This window comes from Numenius arquata, chromosome 1 (assembly GCF_964106895.1).
Source record: "Numenius arquata chromosome 1, bNumArq3.hap1.1, whole genome shotgun sequence".
NCBI lineage: Eukaryota > Metazoa > Chordata > Aves > Charadriiformes > Scolopacidae > Numenius > Numenius arquata.
Window position 1 is genome coordinate 4,122,309 of NC_133576.1, and position 21,818 is coordinate 4,144,126.

The 21,818-nt window shown below is 37.1% G+C and overlaps 1 protein-coding gene across 1 annotated transcript in view; it reads right to left on the bottom strand.

Moving 5' to 3' along the window:
* CCDC91 (coiled-coil domain containing 91) overlaps positions 1-21,818 on the bottom strand; it is a 158,787-nt gene that overhangs the window by 101,997 nt on the left and 34,972 nt on the right. The window contains exons 5-6 of the mRNA XM_074155405.1: positions 21,415-21,603; positions 19,269-19,373 (exon numbers count right to left, since the gene is read on the bottom strand). Coding sequence (XP_074011506.1) covers positions 19,269-19,373; positions 21,415-21,603 — 294 coding nt within the window. The remainder of the gene's footprint in view (positions 1-19,268; positions 19,374-21,414; positions 21,604-21,818) is intronic.

Here is a 21,818-nt window from a genome sequence, read left to right on the forward strand (position 1 = left end):
CTGGACAACCAGAGAGACAAATAAACATCTTTTAATCAAGTTGCTGTTATTTTTTCCATTAGAAAAGTGACAAGAATTTAGGTCAGAAGGTGAAATCACAGAATCACAGAATATTTTTGGTTGGATGGGACCTTTGAGATCATCAAGTCCAACCAACAAAAAAAAAAAAAAAAAAAAAAAAGAAAACAACAAAACCCCACACCAAAAAAACCCCCACACCCAAAAAATCCCAGAACACCAACACCAAAACCAAACCAAAACAAACACCCACAACCACACACCGCACCCACCCACAAACAGACACAAACCAACAATCTCGGGCACTAGAGCATGCCCTGAAGTGCCACGTCTACACCTTTCTTAAATACCTCCAGGGATGGCGACTCCACCACCTCCCTGGGCAGGCTCTTCCAGTGCCTGACCACCCTCTCAGTAAAGTAATTCTTCCTCATATCTAATCTAAACCTCCCCTGCCCCAACTTCAGACCGTTTCCTCTGGTCCTGTCATTATTCCCTTGGGAGAAAAGGCCAACACCCACCTCTCTGCAACCTCCTTTCAGGGAGTTGTAGAGGGCAATGAGGTCCCCCCTCAGCCTCCTCTTCTCCAAACTAAACATGCCCAGTTCCCTCAGCCTCTCCTCATAGGACTTGTTCTCCAGACCCCTCACCAGCTTGGTGCCTCTCCTCTGGACACGCTCCAGCAGCTCAATGTCCTTCCTTGAAGGAAGTGAACCACATGTTTGGGGAAAATGGGGAAAATGAACAGCAGTTTGGGTAGCTGAGCATCAAATCAAGGAGTTTGGGCTAACCCAGATGACAAGAAAAACAGGTACTGAAGAAGATGACAGCAAAGCCTTATATAGACTTGCTCACTTGAAGATCTGCAAGACAAGCTTCTCTTAGGCTTGTTGTTCATGAGAAAAGAGGTTTATGAAATAAAAAAAATAAATCGATCCCTTGTCAGTTAGACCATACTGCCCAACCCATGATGTAAACTGCATCTGCAACTTACTCCAACATTTTCCTTGCATCCAGAGAACTGCTATCAACTTGTAAACTTCTGATTAAATTGTTGATTATTTGTTTTACATATCTGACAAATTCGTAAATAATCTAAGCGTGTAGGGAAAAAAAACAAAAACAGAAACAATCCAAAGAGACACAAGTTACACCTTCACCAGAGACAACAAAAAGGTAAATCAAGAAAGCAGGAGAATTAACTTCTTATGCCTTATTTTAAGATTTAATATGGTTTCTGAAGGGTTTTTTTCCTAACATCAGAAAAATTCCAACTAGAAGGAAGCATCTCCCACGGTCCAGAAAAAGGCACCCAAATCACAGATACACAGATTTTATAAGACAACCTTCTCTGTTGTTATTGTGTATCTTAGGGAGCTAGTCATGCAGTTCCACATTCTGAATGACTATATTTTGCTTACTGTAAAACCTGATACAGAGCATAGATAGGTTGCACTGTACTAGCTCCTATTCTAACAAAGCAGATATATTTAAAACCACCAAAAATGTTATATTCCGTTCAACAGTGATTTAAGTTTACAGTAACTGATATTCTAATTAGTGTAACATTTCAAATACTGCATTAATCACATTTTTGGTTCAGGCTTTCCTGACCCTGCCCTTAATTGCTAATATCTTTTTGCTGGCAATGAGGTAGGCCAGATTGGAGTAAAATATTCCAAATAATTCAGCCTGGGGAGTATCCCCTGGATTTGAGTTATGACCTTAGTGACTGGGAGTGGGCTATTTATTTTTCTCAGTTTATGACCAAAGTATTAAATCACAAAATCACACAATCATTCAGGTTGGAAGGGACCTCTGGAGGTCATCATGAATCCCCTGCTTAAAGCAAGATCAACACTGAATTCAGACCAGATCGTTCAGATTCTTGTCCGGTTGGACCTTGACAGCCTCCAAGGATGGAGATTTCACAACCTCGCTGGCTAAAACATCCCAGTGCTTATCTTCATCACAAAAATATCTTTTTTCATATACCAAGTTGCAACTTCCTATGTTTCGATAGCACATCTGCTATTAGGTTCCCCCTAAGCCTTCTCTTCTCCAGGTTGAGGTCAAGTTATACAATGTCCACTGCATTCCTCTCATCCATAGTCTAGATGTTTCATCACAGAAAGCAATCAGGATGGTCAGGCCTGACTTATCTTTTGGTAAATCCATGTTGGCTATTCCAAATCACCTTCTTCATCTGCCCAGAAACAGCTCCCAAGAGCACTTGCGCCATCATTTTCCCAAAGACCAAAAGGCTGGCAAGCCTGTAGATCCATACGTTATCCTTCTTGCCCCTCTTCAATAATCAGAGGCTTTTCTCAGTCTCTGAGTTGATACAGAACTCTCTCATAGTGACAGCCAGCCCTCTCATCACCTAACTAAACCAGTGTGCTCTCCTGAACTCTGTCGTCTGTCCTCTCCTATGCTCTGTGGTCTGAAGCTGATCATATTTATGAATAACACCGTCACTTCTTCTTCTCTGCCCTTCTAATGAGCTGATAGCCATCAGCCATACTAGAGATCCAGCCACACAAAGTACCCCAACACATCACAATTATTTCAATGTCATAGTTCAGCCTCTATACGTGGAGGTCTAGCTCCTCCTGCTTGTTTCCCCAATTGCACATTTGACACGGGCTCCCGAAAATCAGTTCAATTTTTGTGTTGCTTGATGAGCGACAGTCTGGTCTTTGTTACTTCTTTTACCACTTCCCACCTCCGAGGCAACTAAACTCACGTTTCTTAAAAATAAATAGATGTTAAACTCATACATGACAGAAGAAAGATAGTCTTGCTTCCTTCCTTTGCAAGCAACACATAAGACAAACAAAAAGAGATTACAGTATTTAGTTCCTAAGTCTGTGATTCATACCTTTGGCTTGATTAGCAAAAGATGATCACAAGCTCTAGTTGCCTGTCATAGAATCATAGAATCATCCAGGTTGGAAGAGACCCTTGGGATCATCGAGTCCAACCATCTACCCTACACTACAACTGTCATCAATGACATTCCAGTTGTAAAGTATTTGTAACAGAAAACCTCAAAAACTCCAACAACAACAAAAAAAAACCCCACCCACAAAACCCCCCTCATACTTCGGAGCCCAGGTACGGAACTAGACATCTAAGGAGCATTCCCATGTGAAAACTGTAACATGCTTTATTTATTAACTTGTGAGCTAATGGAAGGAGATATAAACCAAAGAAAAAAAGGGATTTCTCCATTTTACTTATTGTGAAACACTGATGCCATAGAACTAAATGCAAAACTACTTACTCCAGAAGTTACATTTCTGCGCGTGGGTGGAAAACCTAATAAATCTATTAAAAGGATGATATATTTAATCTATTCTCTTTCACTAAGCAAAGAGTTCTCTTAAATCATGACTTTTTTTTTTTTTTACTTTTTTTTTTTTTTTTTAATTTAAGCCAGAACACATCAGATCTAAGTTTCTGAAAAATGTCAGCAATGATTGATACCACATTGTTACTTATAGGTAACTAAAAGCTATTCTAATGTTGGGGCTTAACTTTTTTTTGGTTTGGTTTGGTTTGTGGGTTTTTTTTTGTTTTGGGTCTTTTTTGGATTTTTTTTTTTTTTTTTTTTAAATTTAATTGCAAATTGAAAAACTTTTTGACCTGCTAGATTTTCAAATCTACAGATCATTAAGCTATGTCATCTAATCTGTTTTATAAAAGCTGTTATTACTGTAGAGATTTGCTACAAAAGGCAAATGGACTCATACAGATAAATATTCTGAACTACAAATCTATAGTGAAAACAACAAAAATAGACATATACCTGCGCTTTCCAAAAGGAAGTCGAGATTCCAGACAGTGATGTGGCTGTTTTATGTATTTATTTATTTTACATCCTCCATTTACTTCTCGATCTTGATAACAAGATTTAAAAAAAGAAATTGTGAGAAAGATTCGAGGAAAAAATACCATTTCTTTTGTAACAGAAGTCAGTCTTTTTGAAAGCAAAAGAGCAGAGTATGAATTGAAGGATGAAACATGAAGTTGTGGACAGTGTGAGAAAGATATTTAAGTCAAATCTGTTCTTCAGCTGAAACTTCTATTTACTTCAGTAATAAAAACTATACGTGGATATGCAAAGAATAACTCTCCCACTATAAAAAGCCTTCAATTAGGACAGAACTAAAAAAAACCAACAAAACCTGCCTAGCAACTTGCCTCCTGCCCAAACAAGGAGCAGAGATAAAGTGACCTGAATGGAATTAACATGGATAAAGTTTGTCTTCTTAGAGTCTTCCCTTTTCCCATTGTCTCAGGATGAGAACTGCACTCCCATCCAAGTCTTGCACATGCATACCTTTGAGGCAGTGACTGACTTTTCTATTACTGTATCTAACATTCATTCACTCTCTAGATCTTTTTCACTTTGCCATTAAATTCTTTTTAGAATACACTCTTCCCCCCTGCCATGCTCTCTCCTTCCTTCCAATGATGGTAAAACCATGGTTCTCATCTTTGAAATTTTTTTTCTTTGAACAACATTAACTCTCTCCACAGCTCCCGTCTTTAATCCCTTCAATATGCTGCAGTTTAAAACAAACACACACAGAGCTAAAAAACACCAACGAAAACCCCACCCAAAACCCCACAGTAAAAAAAAAAAAAAAAAAAAAAAACCCCAAAAGACAGAACAGATCTCACATTTTTCTCAAAAAAAAAAAAAAAAAAAAGAAAAAATCTAGAGTAGGACAGAATAAAAACCGCAAGAACCCTCCTGTTGCTGAAAAAGTGAGAGTGAGAAGCAAATGGATTCTAATTTGGACACAAATATCACTTCCTCAAACTCTAAAAACTGAGACCATACATACATCGCCCCTTTCGAGAGTCCTTCAGTGCCTTTCTAGAAGCCAGCTGGCAGGGATGCAGAAACAAGCTCACGCTTTCTTTGTTGTATAAGACAAATTAAAATTTAAACAGATTTTAAAAGTCTGTAACATTAGGAATGAATTTGACAGAAAGCTTTAGCTGCATTCTAACTTTGAAAATTCTTAGTATTTTACACTGTCAGACCTCCCACAAATCGACTAATCCAGACGAGAAACTCCATGATGGAGACATGTTCTTGTTCTGAGCAGCTCCACTCTTCAGAGGGGCACAAACATTGCTTCCAGTAAAGCTCTTGGCTAAAAGTCTTTTCAAAAAGTGAAAGCAAACCTTGCTGGAATATAGCCTTCCTCAACTGGATATATGCAGATTCACTAAGCATATGTAAAGGTATTTAAAAGACTGGAGGTCACATTTGACAACCTAAAGTAGTGCAGTAGCGATTAAAAATACAAAATACCAAAAAAATGAATAAAAAAAATTGTTTCTTCCTAAAAAAATACTATTGGGTTTTCTATTGTGCAATGGAAAATTCATCAGCTATGGCAGTGACTGCCATCTGATAAGGTAATTTAATTGGTGGTGACAGAACAGGAATGTGTTGAAAGTTTATGAAGTACTGTCATAGGAATTGCAACATGTCTCAAAGAACTGCTATTTTTATTTAATAAATATTCCTTTCTCAAAAGAATGTGCAAGTAAAGACAGACAACCTTAACATAAGAAGGGGGGCGAGTGCCACTAGACCCTCATCCATGTGAGAACTCGCTCATGAAAATATTATGTGAAATACGAGATATCTTCAGACTACTCCTGTATTCAGTGTTAAAGGATAGCTACAATGTCCTCTTTCTCCTTGCGTACGAGATGTCCACTGTATTTTTGGCTTAACACCATAAAGCCTTGAATAATTTTCCTCACCTAACATGGACACCATATTTTTAGTAAGTAACAACTGTATAGGATAGGGTATCTAAAATCTGCTTAATCTAGTTTAAAACAATAACGTTGACTGTGATAAAGTGATAAATGGCTAAAATGAACCTTTATAAGCGACAGGTCCAAGTCTCATTCATTGAAGCAACTTCTCAGCACTCCAGCTGCATGCAGCTGCTTTCTGGCCGGTCATGAGGGGATTCCGTGCAGGTAATAGAATTCCCAGATGGCAAAGATATGATCAGATTCCATAGAAACCCAGGAATTGTTCTCCTCTAGTGACCAAAATTACATTTGACTCTATTTACAAGAGGTTAAGTTCCCAAATGAGGCAGATCCAACGGAAGTGATAACAATACTGAAAAATATCTGATAAACACTTAAGACTCAAGATGGAAGAAAGGAGAGCAAGATCTCCCTAGAAGCAGCTAATTTCATCATAATCTAGTGCAGATTTTCTTGTGTTCAAGCCAAAGCGTTTAGCACAACTCACTATTAAAGACATCAATGAGAATTGCAACTGCTCCATAAAAACAAAAAGCCTAAGAATAAATATTCCTTAATGGAAACAAGCATCACATGTCTTACTTATAAAATTAATTACAAAAATTACACTATCGTAGAACTGTAATAATAAGAATATCTTCTTAGTAGTTTTAAATAATAGTTATTAAATAGTACAATGAGTTGTTTCTGGTTTGGGGGGTTTTCTGGGGGTGTGTTGGAGGTTTTTTTCTTTTTAAAGAAAATATTTCACAAAACAGCGCCACAAAAGCAGGGAAACTAAAACACTGCCTGAAATTATGGTTTAGTTGATGAAGATACAAATGGATATCTCCTTTTCTTCTTTATCACTAACAAGAAGTCTCTTCAATTAAAAACTACTTTTCCAGTTACACAGTTTGAATATAAGGGAGGTCCAGAATATTTTTCATTATTTCTTGCTTATGAGCTCAAACTGTATTTTTTCTTCTTAGCTTCCCTGAAGCTGCCTAGCCTAACTTCAAACTCTCTACCCAGCAGAAGAATTGAAATTCACTTTTCAGTGACACACTCACTTCTCTCTAGATACTTACCCTCAAAACTCAGACTATACGCTCAGCCCTTTGAAAACCTAGCACAGGAACATGGATTGTTATCCCTACATAAAAAGGAACTACATAAAGTGCAGAATTACTAGTGGAAATTATTCTTAATATAAAGAAAAATATTAAAATACATGAAGAAATTCAACATTGATTTCAATCCTTTACCACAGCGTCTTGGATTATTTTTTAAGCATTAAAATATGAAAATACGAGTCTGATTGATTAAGTTAAATTTCATTATTGTATGCATTGTTGATCATTCTAAACAATTATTTGCTTGAGGATGCTTAAATTTGTAATGCATATCCAAAATCAAAATATTATCTGCCTAGCAAAACATTTAGGTAGAAGGTTTATTTTTAAGGAATTGCATAGGACTGGGAATGTCTGTTTTATCTCAACATCCTTCAGGTTTAAGAACAGATGTTTTAGTTTTCATCAGTACCAGCTTTCTTTAAATGATAAAACTTCAGCCAAGAAAAGTAAAAAAGAGTTCTCAGTAGTTTAAGTACATGATTATTTTAAATGTCACATGCTGTTCTGGACCTTTTAAGCCTTAAATGAGGAAAAAAATTATACAAGTCTCAGCAGCAACTTTTTTTTTTTTTTTTTGAGAACAGTAACAGTGAAGTAACTAAAAGAAATTAGCATCACTATGGTTTTCTATAAGTAGAAACAAAAATAATCAGTGTAAGAATATACACTATAAAACTGCTTTGACCTTATAAACACATATTTTTATTTGAAGGAAAAAAAAAAATAAAGATGGAATGGCAACCTAGTTATGCTGGTATATAATTAGAGCTGACTTTTACCTTCCCTTATCTCTTCCACGTCCCATACATTATTTTATCCTTTAAAGTTTCCCACAATCAGATGGTAGTTTTACAACTTTGATGATACAAAATTGCTGTATTTATATTCTATTGTGATCACTGCAATAACTAGTATTTTACCATTGTAACTGCTTTCCTAATATCAGGAGCTACATAGAAATGACCTGTTACACACTTTTGCAGTAGCTTACAACACTAGTTATTTGTTGAAATTAAGACGTTAAGCCTTGTGCCTACATATTAATATTTTGGCAGTTTAATCAAGTAAAAGAGCCCAAATCTTAAAGGCATAATTAACAAGGAAGTTTCCAAGTTAACATGGAATGCATAAACTTTGACATGTAGGTCACATGAGTTTTTCTTAGTTATGTACTAACCTCCAGTGTATGAATTAGTTAGAACACATTTCTAGAAATTAAAGTTACTTAATATTTGACAAATGATACATTTCAACTGATCAAACTGCTCCGATGCCAACCGTGTACTATATACAAATAAAATTCAATGCAGATTGAAGAAGTAAATTTGAAGATGTTTAAGTAATAGGCTAATTAGGCAATAGTTCATAGTCTATTAATGAACTGCAAACCACATAAGATGATTTAGCAGTTAAAGGGCAATGAAGGGATAATTCTTCAAAATTGTTCCCAAAATACCATCCTAAGACTTGCGATGCATTTTATTTCTCCCAAGTAGATAAACATGACTACAAAGATGCTGTTAAAAGTATTTACTCATTTTGGCTAATATTGGCTAAGATTGATAGCAAGCAATGGTCGCGTACTAACAAGACACTCTCTCGGATGCCTTACATTGAACACAAACAGGATCAAGTGGATCCAAAGACATGGAGTTACTTTGGCACTGTTCCCCACCTTTTTTTCAAAAAGCGTGTGCCAAGTAACAGATAACCCTAGAAGCAAGGCCTTAACAGTATAATTATCCAAGTTCTGCTCTACATGGGTTTCTAAATTGCAAGTACAATTTGCACGTTTCCACTATCCCCCCAATAATCCAACAAGATACTATTTCTACAAAAGCTAGACTCAGCAAAAATCTTGATGAAACAAGCTTGGTGGTAAATAACTCTAGTTTATCAGTGTTAAACACATTTGGATGTTTCACAAGCATCTCAATTTTCATATTAATTTTCATATTAAACAGGAAAAAAGAAAAAGATGAATCATCCTGGACACACTCACTGTGAATGCACAAATGGAGACGTGCAGTAGTTGTGACGGCCTTGTGACACACTAAATGTAAATTAGTCAATGGATTCAAATGAATCTAGGATATGCTGGACATATCCTAGATGTCCTGGATATCCTAGATATCCTGGACATAATGCTAGGACACATTATGTGTCTTGCATATCTTTAAAATCAGAGAGCCAAAGGGGGCACATGACTGTAGAAGAATAGATGTTAGGCACACTATATGGCTATAACTGAATACTACACTACAAGGCAAGTTAGGGACTCAAAGCTGTTAAGTAACAGTACAATAGTGTAATAGAAGTATATTTATACATAGTATATTTTTAAAACAGAATTAGCATGCTTAGTCTTATATCCACTCTTCTAATTAATCATTCTGAAACAAGATAATAAAATAATTCATAAAAATATAATTTAACTTTAAGAGGCAAACTTTAAAGGCAAAGGAACAGAATCTTTTCCCAACAGAAATAAAAAGTTGGTTTTCCTCACGCTGTGGAAAAATAATTTAGAGGAAAGAAGGCATCAAAACTGGGGGTGGGTGGAGGGAAGGGGGGGAACGGGCCAAAAGATAAACAGCTCTGAAATTATTAATAAACAGAGACTTTGAATAAAAGTGAGTGTCTGAAAGACAAGTACACAGAGTAACATTAAAAAAATATAAAAGGTGAAGAAATAAACGTGAGAGATCTGGCACACATTTGAAATAGAGGTGGGCGAGGGATTGTTGCCATATCCATAAATACCTTTAACAGTTCAGCAAAAAGATGCATTGCTATCTCTGAAAGTGCCTTTTCTGAAATCCCCCATTTTCAGTGTTCCATAATTTTAAACTCCACTGTGACCTGTGAAATTTCCTGGAATCTCATTTATAAATTTAGTTGCAGGTACAGAAGATAACTTTTTTTTCACACCTATTTTGCATTATTAGCATTCTGTCTCCTCTATGTCTGCACCTAAAACCAACCTAAATATTTTCTTAGAAGATGGTATTTAACAGGATGTAAGTCATGTATTAGTTTTGTAAGAAAACATACATTTTCTAGTACTCCAGCCACAAAAAGCACCTACCTCCAAGACCTGTTTCCAATCTCCTGCACAACACCTTTTCCAGAATCATAAATGGACTCTTCTGGAAGGAAAGACTGGGAAGGCGACAACAGGGTGTTGCCTTTTACGTGAGAGAGGAGTTGGAATATGTGGAGCTCTGTTTTGGGATAGGTGATCAGTCAAAAACTGATGAGGCAGGATTAGCAGGCAGAGCAGTATAGCGAACATTGCTGTGCCTGTAGACCAGACGGTCTACAGGAAGATGATGTAGATGAGGCCTTCTTCATACAACAGGAAGAAGCCTCACATTCACAGGCTCTGGTCCTCATGAGGGACATTATCCATGCCAGTATTTGCTGGAGAGACAACACACTAGGGCACAATCAATCCAGGAGATTCCTGGGGCATATCAATAACAATTTCCTAACACAGGTGACTGAGGAACAACCTCTGAGGCACTCTGTTGGACCCGACACTTAAAAACATGGAAGGAGTGTCTGAGAATGTGAAGATCAGTGGCAGCCTGCCTTGGCTGCACTGACCATGAGATGGTGGAGTTCAGGGGAGGTGAAGGAACAGGGCAAAAAGCAGGATCACAACACTGGACTTCAGGACAGAAGACTTTGGTCTCTTTGGGGGTCTGCTTGGAAGAACCCCATGGGATACAACCCTAAAAAGAGGGCTGGTATTCAAGGATTATCTCCTCCAAGATCATGAATGGTCCATCATGACAAGTAAGAGACAAGTAAGAAATCAAGCAAAGGCAGCAAATGAACAAGGAGCTCCTCACTAAACTCTGTCATGACAAAGGAAGAGTACAGGAGGTGGAAGCAAGAACAGGTAGCCCAGGAGGAGCACAGAGTTGTTTTCCAAGCGGGTAGGGGTGGGGTTAGAAAAACCAAGGCTCACCTGATTTTGAATTTGGCTAGGACGTGAAGGGCTGCAAGAAAGGACTCCACAAGTGTATTAACAGCTGAAGAAAGACTGGGGAAAACGTGAACCTGCTGCTGAGTGGGGCAGAGGCCCTGGTGACAAAGGACGTGAAAAATGCCTTCTCTGCCTCAATTTTAACTGGTAAGACTGGCCTTCAGGAACCCCAGCCCTCTGAGACCCAAGAGAAAGTCTGAAGCAAGGAAGACTTAAACCCTCAGGGGAAGATGGTTAGGTTAGGCAACATTAAAACAAAGCGGACTTAAACAAGTCCATGGCACCTTAGCAAGATGCAGCCACAAGCACTGAGGGATCTGGCTGATGTCACTCTGAAGCCACCCTCTGAATTATCTTCAAAAGATCATGGTGATCAGGTGAGGTTCCCAAGGACTGGAAGAAACAAATGTCATGTCTGTCCTCAAGAAGGGCAAGAAAGAGGGTCTGAGGAACTACAGGCCCATCAGCCCCACCTCAGTCCACAGGAAGGTGATGGAGCAACTGATCCCTGAAACCATTTCCAGACACACGAAATACAAGAAGGTGTAGTTGGCATGGATTTATTAAGGGAAAAAAAACATGCTTAGTCAACCTGACAGCTTTCTATGATGAGTGGCAGATGTTGTTTATCTCTACTTTAGCAAAGCTTTTGACACCATCTCCCATAACATCCTTACAGAAAAGCTCAGAAAGTATGGGTTAGATAAGTGGACACTGAGGTGGACTTCTACTGGCTGAATGCCTGATTCCAGAGGGTTTAGAGAGGCAGGAAGTCCACCTGGTGACAAGCTACGCACCTCATAAATTGATACTGGGGCCAACACCATCTAACCTCTTCTATCATGACCTGGATGATGGGGCAGAATGCACCCTCAGTAAGTTTGCAGATGATGAAAAACTGTGAGGAGCAGTGGGTCCTTAACAGGCTAGAGTTTAACAAAAGGAAAAGCTAAGTCCTGCCCTATGCACTAGAACACACTGAGTGTCAAATGACAAGAAAGCCACGTTGCAAAGAAGAACCTGTGGGCAATGGTGGACAATCAGTCTACTAGTGTACTGACTATACCACTCAGCTTGGTGTCAATCGCAAGCTTGCTGAGGGTGCACCCGTATTGGAGTTGGAGTATGGACCCTTGAGGGGCAACCACTTGTTACTGGTTTCCATTTGAATATTCAGCTGTTGACTGTAACTCTTTGGATTCAGCCATCCAGCCATTTCCATCCATCAAATAGTCCATCCATCGAATCCATCTCCCCAATTTAGAATCAAGAATGTCGTGGGAAAACGTATCTCAAGAGGTTCCTTCCAACTACAGTAATTCCGTGAATGAAACGTTTTAGATGAAGTTTTTCTACTTTATCACTATTAATTTTAGAGCAGTATTTTTCAAACTAAGAACTGATATATAGGGGAAGCAAAAAGCTCACTATAAAGCATCATAGCAAAAACGTAATGTTGACACAACTGTCAAATATCATCAGATGTTTTCTGTACGTCATCAACCTTTTGACTGATATCTATTAATTAAACAAAGTAGCGCTAAGCTTTCATATGTGCTTTACTGCTAATGTTGCAATCAAAAGCAGCAGTCAGCCAGAGCAATACTCCAGATATCATTTACTTCAGGCCAAGACTCTGAATCAACTGTAAGTCTCCAGTTTCCATTAAGAAATATGGGACATTTTCAAATATGGGAGATTTATGAAGATTCTTATGTGAATTAATTGATCAATTCCCATTTAAATTCCCATTAAAATTGCCTACATTATTTCTAGTGTCCATGTGTGGCAAAACTGAAATAGTCATTAAACCAGTCCAACACAGCTAATGTGCAAGCATTAAAGCAGTTATGTTTAACCTACTTCAATAGTTGAGAAACAGAAATAGGAAAGACAGCAAAAGAGTAAGGCATTTTTCCTCTTTACGTTATCCAGATACATCAGTCATCCATAGATCTCCAGAGCCAGCTCAAGAAGAGAAAATCTGTTTCACAGCCTGTGGTTTAGTCCATATTTTCAACCCTCCTTTCCCAATCTGAAGTTGAAGTGAAATTATTTAAAATCTATTTGAAACTGTAGTACGAACCAGGAGCTATGGTTCTTTTGTTATAAGCGTTCTTATACACTATCACATTTTCAGTAAAGGAAAACGATAACTTTTCTCTTAAAATCATACAGAGATGTTGAGGGTGGGGGAAATATCTCAGAAAAGCAGAAATAATTTCTTCCTTTTAATTACCAAATTCACAGATTTGTTGTAATAAACACGCCATGGTATACTTAGCTTGCAAGTAGAAGTAAATCTGTCAGCTCCTGCTTCTTCAGTTTCTCTGGAATGGATATAAACTTTGCAGTCAAAATAATACAAAATTTATTTCAAAGGTGAACTGCGGTTTGAAGAAAGAGCACAATGACTCACGCTGTACTTTATTTTATGTTCAGTATAACGGCAACAGAAAAATTCTTGCATGTTATTTTCCATCACTATCATTATTTTTTTTCCCCAAGACCTATCCCCCCAAATAGAAAAATTGGTCTCTTTATCGAAAGAGGATAAAGACTTATCTGTTTGGATGGGGGTACACTATATTAACTAGAGTATAAACACACAGGGAATACTTCCTCCAGAGAAAGTTCTCTCTTCCAATACAGGATACAAAATTTATTCATCATATGGCCAACTAGCATTGGGAAACATGACCATTTCACCCTGTCACTTCAAATGCAAGTGCTTCCAAGAGCTTGTTTTGCCAGACATCCAATTGCAAGATTGTTTCTTGAAATTACTTTAGGAAATTAATGTTCATACAAGGACGAGACTGCTGACGTACGTTAAAAGCACAACACCGGAGTCTTCCAGAACAGGAAGCTTTCTCCCTGGGATCACCTGTGTTCATTCCAAATACATGAACTTTGACACCTTCTTATTGTCAACATGAACAGGCCAATTATTCATTATGAAGACGTGAATTTCACATTTCTCTCCTGTCTCCTCAGGTTTCAGCCACTGAGACTCCTCACAATATGGACAGCTGATGGATCAGATACCGTACTGATGGATCAGATGGTCTAGCACTGGCTAGAAAATGGACAGCTTTCCTGTTTACCTCAAACCAGGACACAACAACAAAACAGAGGCTGGGGAAGTTAGAGAGCCCAGTTTGTTGTTGTCTCAAATGCTGGGAAGTACCCATATTAGAGGCAAAATTACACTCCCCAGTTGTCAGTACTGGATAAGAAAGAAGAGGTGTATGCAGTTGGAAGACACAGAAGGGCTGAGTTTATCCATTAGGTAAGCAAGAGCAGGAACAAGTGGAGAAACAGAAGAAGGAATAAAAATAGAGAAGGAGGAGGGGAAAAAAATCCAATAACGCAGGGAACTGTGAAGGAAGAGGTGCCTTATGAAAGGCGCGAACCAGAAGTTACCCCTAACTCTCAGTCATCTGTGCTTTATGCACACTGGCTGTCCTGTCTCCAGACCAGCACCACACAGGTGCCTTAGAAGAAGTATTAGCCCTTGGACAAGATCATACTGGGAGCAGAGAGAACGGGTGATATCTGTGATTAACTTCCCACTCCTCAATCCTTATTAGTACCTTCTATTCACTTTTAGCTGCTGTCTCTATTCCCTTTCTTGCAACACCACCGAACTTTCAGCACTCAAAACCACAGCTCTCCAAAGCTGCTTCACCCTCCTCAGGAACCAACATCCTTACTTATTTCTGGAACATCTTCTGTCATCAGAAAACTGAATTTTGCCATTGTCAAAAACAAAATTAGTTACCTTGTTTCTTGTTCTTGGAATTGCAAAAATGTAATGCCAGCTCTCCAAGAGAAATTCTTTTCATTATAGGAAGCTTAACATGTAACCACTAGAGCTAGTATTTACTTATTCAGTCATTTATTTCCTTAATATTGAGATTACTATGACATTATTTGAATCTAAAATCAAAAATTTTAAGATACATTATGAAATATTGAGGCTTCATTCAATTCTGAAAGCAAGAAACTCCATGAAGTGTGGTGGTGGGGCAACAGTTAAGACACATCATTTTGAATACTAAGAGGAAAAAAAATCAAAAGGGTCCATACACATAAAATCAGGCATCATCAGATCAAACCACATTATTTAACGTTGCTTTTTCAACACCTTATGAATACAAGCAAATTTTTACATATATTAGGTGCAATTTTTGAGATTCATATTATGCTCCGTACTAAATTACAATTACATCAAAATCACTGTTTGTAAAATTCTACTTAAAGGCAAAATTGCATGATGAATCTAGCATTAAAGTAAAGTTTTAATTCTTACATACCTTACAAAGTATTTTAAAATTTTGAAGCATCATGTCAAAAACCAAGGAGATAGACACAACAAAGTGTGCATTCTATTATATATGAATTTGTTTGATATATGGGTCCAAAACCAAAATTAACAGTCAATACTAATCAGAATAAAAAAAGATTCATCCCTTAGAATTAGGAGGGAAGAAACTAGCCCCGAATCTCAAGTTCACTTTTTCTCGTCTTTCCTTAACTGCATGTAAAGTCTTTTCCTCATATTTTGAAGTTTTATAATTTAATGTGACATTTGCACAGGCACTCAAATGAAAAATTCCCCAAACATCAACAGTTACAGAAATAAATAAATGAAAAAACATCTAATACCAGCAATGGTTGGACTTAAGTGTTACTGCATGCCCTGCTTAAGTTTCTTTGGAACATTATGTACTGATCTATCAATGTTTTCTGCAGTATAAAGCTTCCTCTCCTACCTTTCTAAAACATCATTTAAACAGGGAGTCTATCTGACCTGCTTAATTAAAAATCAAATCATGGTATTAAGTTAGTTCATTTTTAATCATGACGTTTTGCAACAACAGGAATATTGGTAAATAAAATAAGCACACTGAAGCCACTCTTTCAATGAAAATTTAAAAGACAATCCCTAAAAAGAGGCAGAACAGAAACAAGGAGTCCAAAAGAAAACCTTTTTGATGCTTTCAAAACAACCATAGATTTCTTAAGTTAGAAGAATAGATGTCAGTTGCGAAAAGAAAAAAGAATCTATTTCAAAAAGAAGGATCGCACCACATCAACTATATTGTTCTTTAAAAAAACAGCCTGCTTAACTTCCAGAAAGGGTTGATGATGGGAAAAAATGTGTATAACCACAACTAGAATTTTCCAGCAGCAATGCAGTATTACTTCAAGTCCAACTGTGTGGTAAATCAAAGAAATAGCAAGGGAAAAGTATGATCCAGTTCTTAGCGAATCATCAAAAACAGTTGTCTGTAGATAGACCAAGCATCGGAAGTCTTATCAGCTAAGCAATCTGTCCAAAGAATTAAGTTCCTACTAAAAGCACTAGAACCCAGGCACTATTTTCCCTTCTTAAATTAAATGTTCCCTCTCTGATTTGCAAATAAGAGAACAGGAGTATTCATTTTGCTGTTAATGGTTTTTCACTATATTACAAATTGGGGTTTCGTAGTCTTAAAACACAGCATTTATTCATTTCTACAACGTATTGCAATGGGGCTGCAGCAAAATATTAGATTTATAGGATTGAAATGGCCATTAATTCTGCATCATCAGAAACATGTATTACCTACTAGCACTAAATGTTTTGGAAATACGCAGCACCTCACATTTAGAGAAGAGCTGAGGTGTTAAAAATTGAGATGAATATAAATGACTGTGATCAAAACGGGGGAAAAAAAATAAGACTGACATACTGACCAAAAACAAAAAAAAAAGAAACATGTATTTGCACTTATTTCCTTCCTGTCCAAATAAGCAAAAATTATATAGCAAAAATATAAAGCTAAATTTGCATTTATACAACTTTATGGTTGCAACACTGCACACAAGAAAACACTTCCCACAACAATTTTAACTGAGCTACATTTTGTATGCAAAGAAGTTAGAATTACAGTATGTTATTCTGCCTTTTAAATACTACCAAAGCAAGAATGTGGGAATTTTTACTCTAATTTTACCAGTTTGTAGGAATTCAAGATCTCAAAGAGACCACTGCATTAAATATCCAAACAACTCTATAAAACTAGCCAATAGCAATTTGTTTATTCTATTTATGAACCCACTGCTGCCCCTTTACTGTCCCTGGTTGTTGCAGTTACATATGGAAACAACAGTAAGAACGTGAAAATACTACATGCCCTGTTCAATCTTGACTTTTTAAAGCTACTTTTATTTAGACAAAACACAGGACTTTTTATTTTTCTCTTTTACACAAGCATAAATGTGGCAAGATTCCATCGTCACCTATCAGTTAAATGATAACACTTTACCTTGGTACACCTTCACACTGAGAACGAAGGAAGTTTGAGACTAGTCCAGAACACGATTCACTTCATCAACATGCCAACTCAGCTCAGAAAACATCTGTAATATGCTTTATGTTCCTATATTGCCTTTCAACTTTTTTTTTTAATATTAAAAAACTGAAAGCATACTTTATTGAAACAATTTTGTGACAACAAAACTGCGGTAACATAACTGTCACCCTTGACTGAGGCAGAAATCAATAGTAAAAGGCGGAAAAAAAATAATTGCTGGCTTTGCTGACAAAGATTAGTGAAATTTTCTCTCAAAACTAAGCACAACAACTTCACAAAGAAAGAAAAGAGTCTAATTTGAATATCACTTTGTTAAAGATCTGGCTAACTGACCAGCTCTATTACCTCCAAACCAGCTTTTGAGAATTCCCTAGTCACAAGTGCTGCGAGTCAGTTAATTAGTAAATTTAAAGGTGCATGAAATAATGCATGTTCTTGTAAAAAGCAGTTAGAACCATCTCATGAGGCATTTGTTTTACATATTATACTCAAATATGAACGTAGAAATTTAATTTAAGAGGAATTAAGTCAACGCACACCTACAGGTTAGGATGCCAGAATCGGTTCAGTTGGAAGTCTTATCCCGAGACTTCCCACAGCTATGCCAGAGTCACCGCTACAGTCTGCTTTTAAGCTTTTCAAGTCAACAGCACTAATAACCAGCTGTTTCTGCTGGAAAAAGAAATGTTAGTGAGACAGACATCTGTCCTGTGTGGCTGCCAGATTTACTCAGTGTGTGGCCACAGGTGTTGACCCCACTGTTGTAGAAGCCAATGGGAGAAAGACAAAAGGAATTGGCATTAAAAGCTGTACTAACAGAAGGCATCTGATATTCAAGTTTCATGAAAGTAATTTTAACTGTCAGCTCTTAGAAGTATGACTCACTTTTCTTCTCTGATTTGATTCTGGCTATATCCAGAAGACAACAAGAGCAAGTACATGAGCTTTTCTACAACGTAAGTTAAAGGTTATGACCCTTTCGTTGCCATTCCTGTAAACTGTAGTACCTGACTCAAAGAGGTGTGATATAGACAGACTGATACTTGCAAGTCTCAGTAACATTTCCACTCTTTAAAAATATTTCTGCTTGAAGATCACTGAGTAAGTATTAAAAATAAAATCCACTAATTTGATTGTCAAGAGTTTATGTGGATCATTAACTTTAGCTGGTATGATACTCCATAAATCAAAAGGTTTTTAAGAAAAATTTATTTTTATGACATAGATAAGCAAACGTTTCTTTCACTGAAACAAGAAAAAAAATAATTAGATGAGCTTTAGGAAGCACCGCAGCCAGGAATTCAATCAAATTATTACAGAAACTCTTAAGTACAAGCGGGAAACAATGCAGTAGCTACTTAAAAAAAACATCCACAGCAGCAAATACATTAAGTGAAGCTGAATTACCAACAAGAAACTTTTGAAATGTTGTAAGTGGATAATATTTAGTTTGTCATGCTATAACGCTGGAAGAAGACCAAAAACTTCAATGAAAAATTTGTCTTGTATGTGAGACTTCATACAAGTATTTAATGAACAATGCTGATTTTTGCAATGGAAGCAATATTAATTCCATTGTCTAGCATCTAATTACACTTCTGAGATTTTTATTATGCAACACAAACTATTCCATATTCAAGTGAGCTAATACTTTACAAAGAATTGGGCATAGCAACTCTAGAACGTGCTAAGTCGTACTGTTAAACACACATCTACTGTGCAAAGTGTTTTTCTTTTCATCTGTTCTATGAAACAGATCATACTAAGAATGAGTGGTCTGAATTACAATAATCTACTTATCCAAGTCAGGCTTAGACCTAAAGACCTTAGAAATTCTTTAAATTCAAAAGGTTTTGGAGCAGGCCTCTAAATACTTAACAGTAGTATTTGTTGGACATAAATACACTCTATACAAAATCCTCCTGAAAAAAACATAAGATAATACAAGAAAGAAATTACCTGGAGTGTCTTGTAATGATCTTGATGTGAAGTTACTTTCTCTTTTTTTTCCTTCAAGAAATCCATTTCAAGAATGCTATGTTTTTCCAGTAAAGATTCTAATTCCTATAAAGTTTACAAAATAAAATACACGAAGTTACAAACATTTGCGAATTGTTAAAATACAGATTCAGTAATCACTCCAACTAACTTCAGTTCTGAAAACTATGACGTTTGCTATCATAATATACAGAGAGATAAACAGTTGTGCAAGAAAATTCTGATTGCAGTTTTTAAACTGAGATAATATTTTCAAGAAGTATAAGGTAATTAAAATCAAAGGCATGTCCTGGAAGCCGTGTCCTAAGAGGAGCACTAAGGACTCTGGGCTGGTCTAGTTTGGAGAAGAGGAGGCTGAGGGGCGACCTCATTGCTCTCTAAAGCTTCCTGAGGAGGGGAAGGGGAGAGCGAGATGCTGATCTCTTCTCCCTGGGATCCAGTGTGAGGACACGTGGGAACGGTTCAAAGCTGCACCAGGGAAGGTTTAGACTGGACAGCAGAAAGCATTTCTTTACCAAGAGGGTGGTCAAACACTGGAACAGGCTTCCTAGAAAAAAGTGATCGATGCCCCAAGCCTGTCAGTGTTTAAGAGACATTTGGACAATGCCCCTAACAACATGCTTAGACTTTTGGTGAGCTCTGAAATGCTCAGGCAGTTGGACCATATGATTGTTGTAGGTCCCTTCCAACTGGAACTATTCTATTCTATTGTAATTATTTCCATATTTTTAATAGCTTGTTCTGTCTTTCTGCATTTGAAAAGCAGCATACTAAATGTACTTTTAGCAAATGGTTTCACTACAAAGGCAGAAATCCCATTACATACAGCCCTAATGATCTCTACCCTACAACTCTAAAATGAATAAAATGTTAAAATATTCTGGCATCTTGCAGAGACTCGGTCTAGAAGCCTGCCCAACATGAACCAATACAGAGGGAGAATGATATTACTGACAATAAACTTCAAAACTGTTTGCTATACAAAGAGCTAAAGATTTTTATTTTTTCTTAATGCAGCTGTTGCTCTTACCAAACTCATTCCTACTATACATAAGCTGTTGGCACCCTTTCAGTTGCTCAAGAACAGCTATTTCTGCAGCCACGCAGGAAGCCAGTATAGAAACAAATGACCTGCCAGATCACTGTACAGCTATTCAAACAAAGGCACAACTGAGAGGGTCATAAGGAGGACAGAAAGAGCAATTCTGTTTAGTTCAATCCTGCTTCTGGACGAAATAATAAAAACAGTTCTTGAGATTCAAAGTCTTTGATTCAACGGCGGAGATAGAAACTGATTGTGCAAAACTTCTTCAATTCAGAGTCTAGCTCTCAACCTATCTCCTGTTATAGTCAGCATTCATGCTTCCCCCTCCCAGCCCCCCTTTATATACTTAATTCTTAGCAAAATCAATCTATTCCAGACCTCCTCATCTTTGGCTCTAGTTACTTATCCTCATTTTCAATTCCAACAAGCCATTTCCTCCTTCCCTAGCACACCTTGACAGCTATCAAGGATCAGTATTAAGAATAGCAGAAATTAAATTTTCTCTCCCATGCCTCTGTGACCTTTCACTAACTCAGACACATAATTACAGGCATAGCCCTGCTTGGTACTCGATCATATTCAGGTCAGAAGGAATATGAAGAATTTAGCTAGCAGAGCTCGCAGGGGAAAAAAAAAAAGAAAAAAAAAAAAGAGAAAAAGAGTGTTACATGTTATGTTCATAAAGATAGTCAAAACCACTTTCAACTTCAGTGACCACACACTCACTCCCAAAACATGGGGGAATCACTATACCTTCTAGCCACATGGCTCAATGCTAAGAAAACTTGTTTGGTTTTTTTTCCCCCTGAAACTTTATAAAAATTCAGCCTAAAATAGATACTAGATAGATAGTATCTAGTATCTATCTAGATACTAGAATATGAAAAAATAGATACTAGAAATAAAAAAAAAAAAAAGTATTAGTATTTTGGCTAAATTTGGCCAACTTCTCTGGAATTTGACTAATCTCTAAAAAAAATGCATTGCAAATCTCTGCCAGCTCCAACTATATTTTAATCCAATATAAGTACCAAACATTTCCATTAAAAAACCTATTCATACCTTTTTAATTTTTAATTTTTCTTCTTCAGCAGTGCAAAGCTTGATTTCTAGGTTTGCAACAGCTTGTTGAAGGCAGCTCTTTGCTTCGTTTGTTCTCTGCGTCTCAGCATCAACCAACGCAATGGCTGATGTAACTAAAGTCTTGTCTTCAATTACATTCAAAGAGGCAACTGGAATATCTGGTTGAATCTAATTCATAAGAGAAACAAAATGGTAAAGGGAATTTAACATTCCAGTCAAGTCAAATTTCATTTCCAGATGACATTACAGAACTTAAGAACTGTAAATACTAAGGTTACTTTTTTGAAACCACACTTCTCTGAAATTGGCCATGCACACCCTCATACGTAGGATGTGCTGGCCAAAAAGAAAGCTCCGACAACGGAACAGTAGCTAGTAATTCA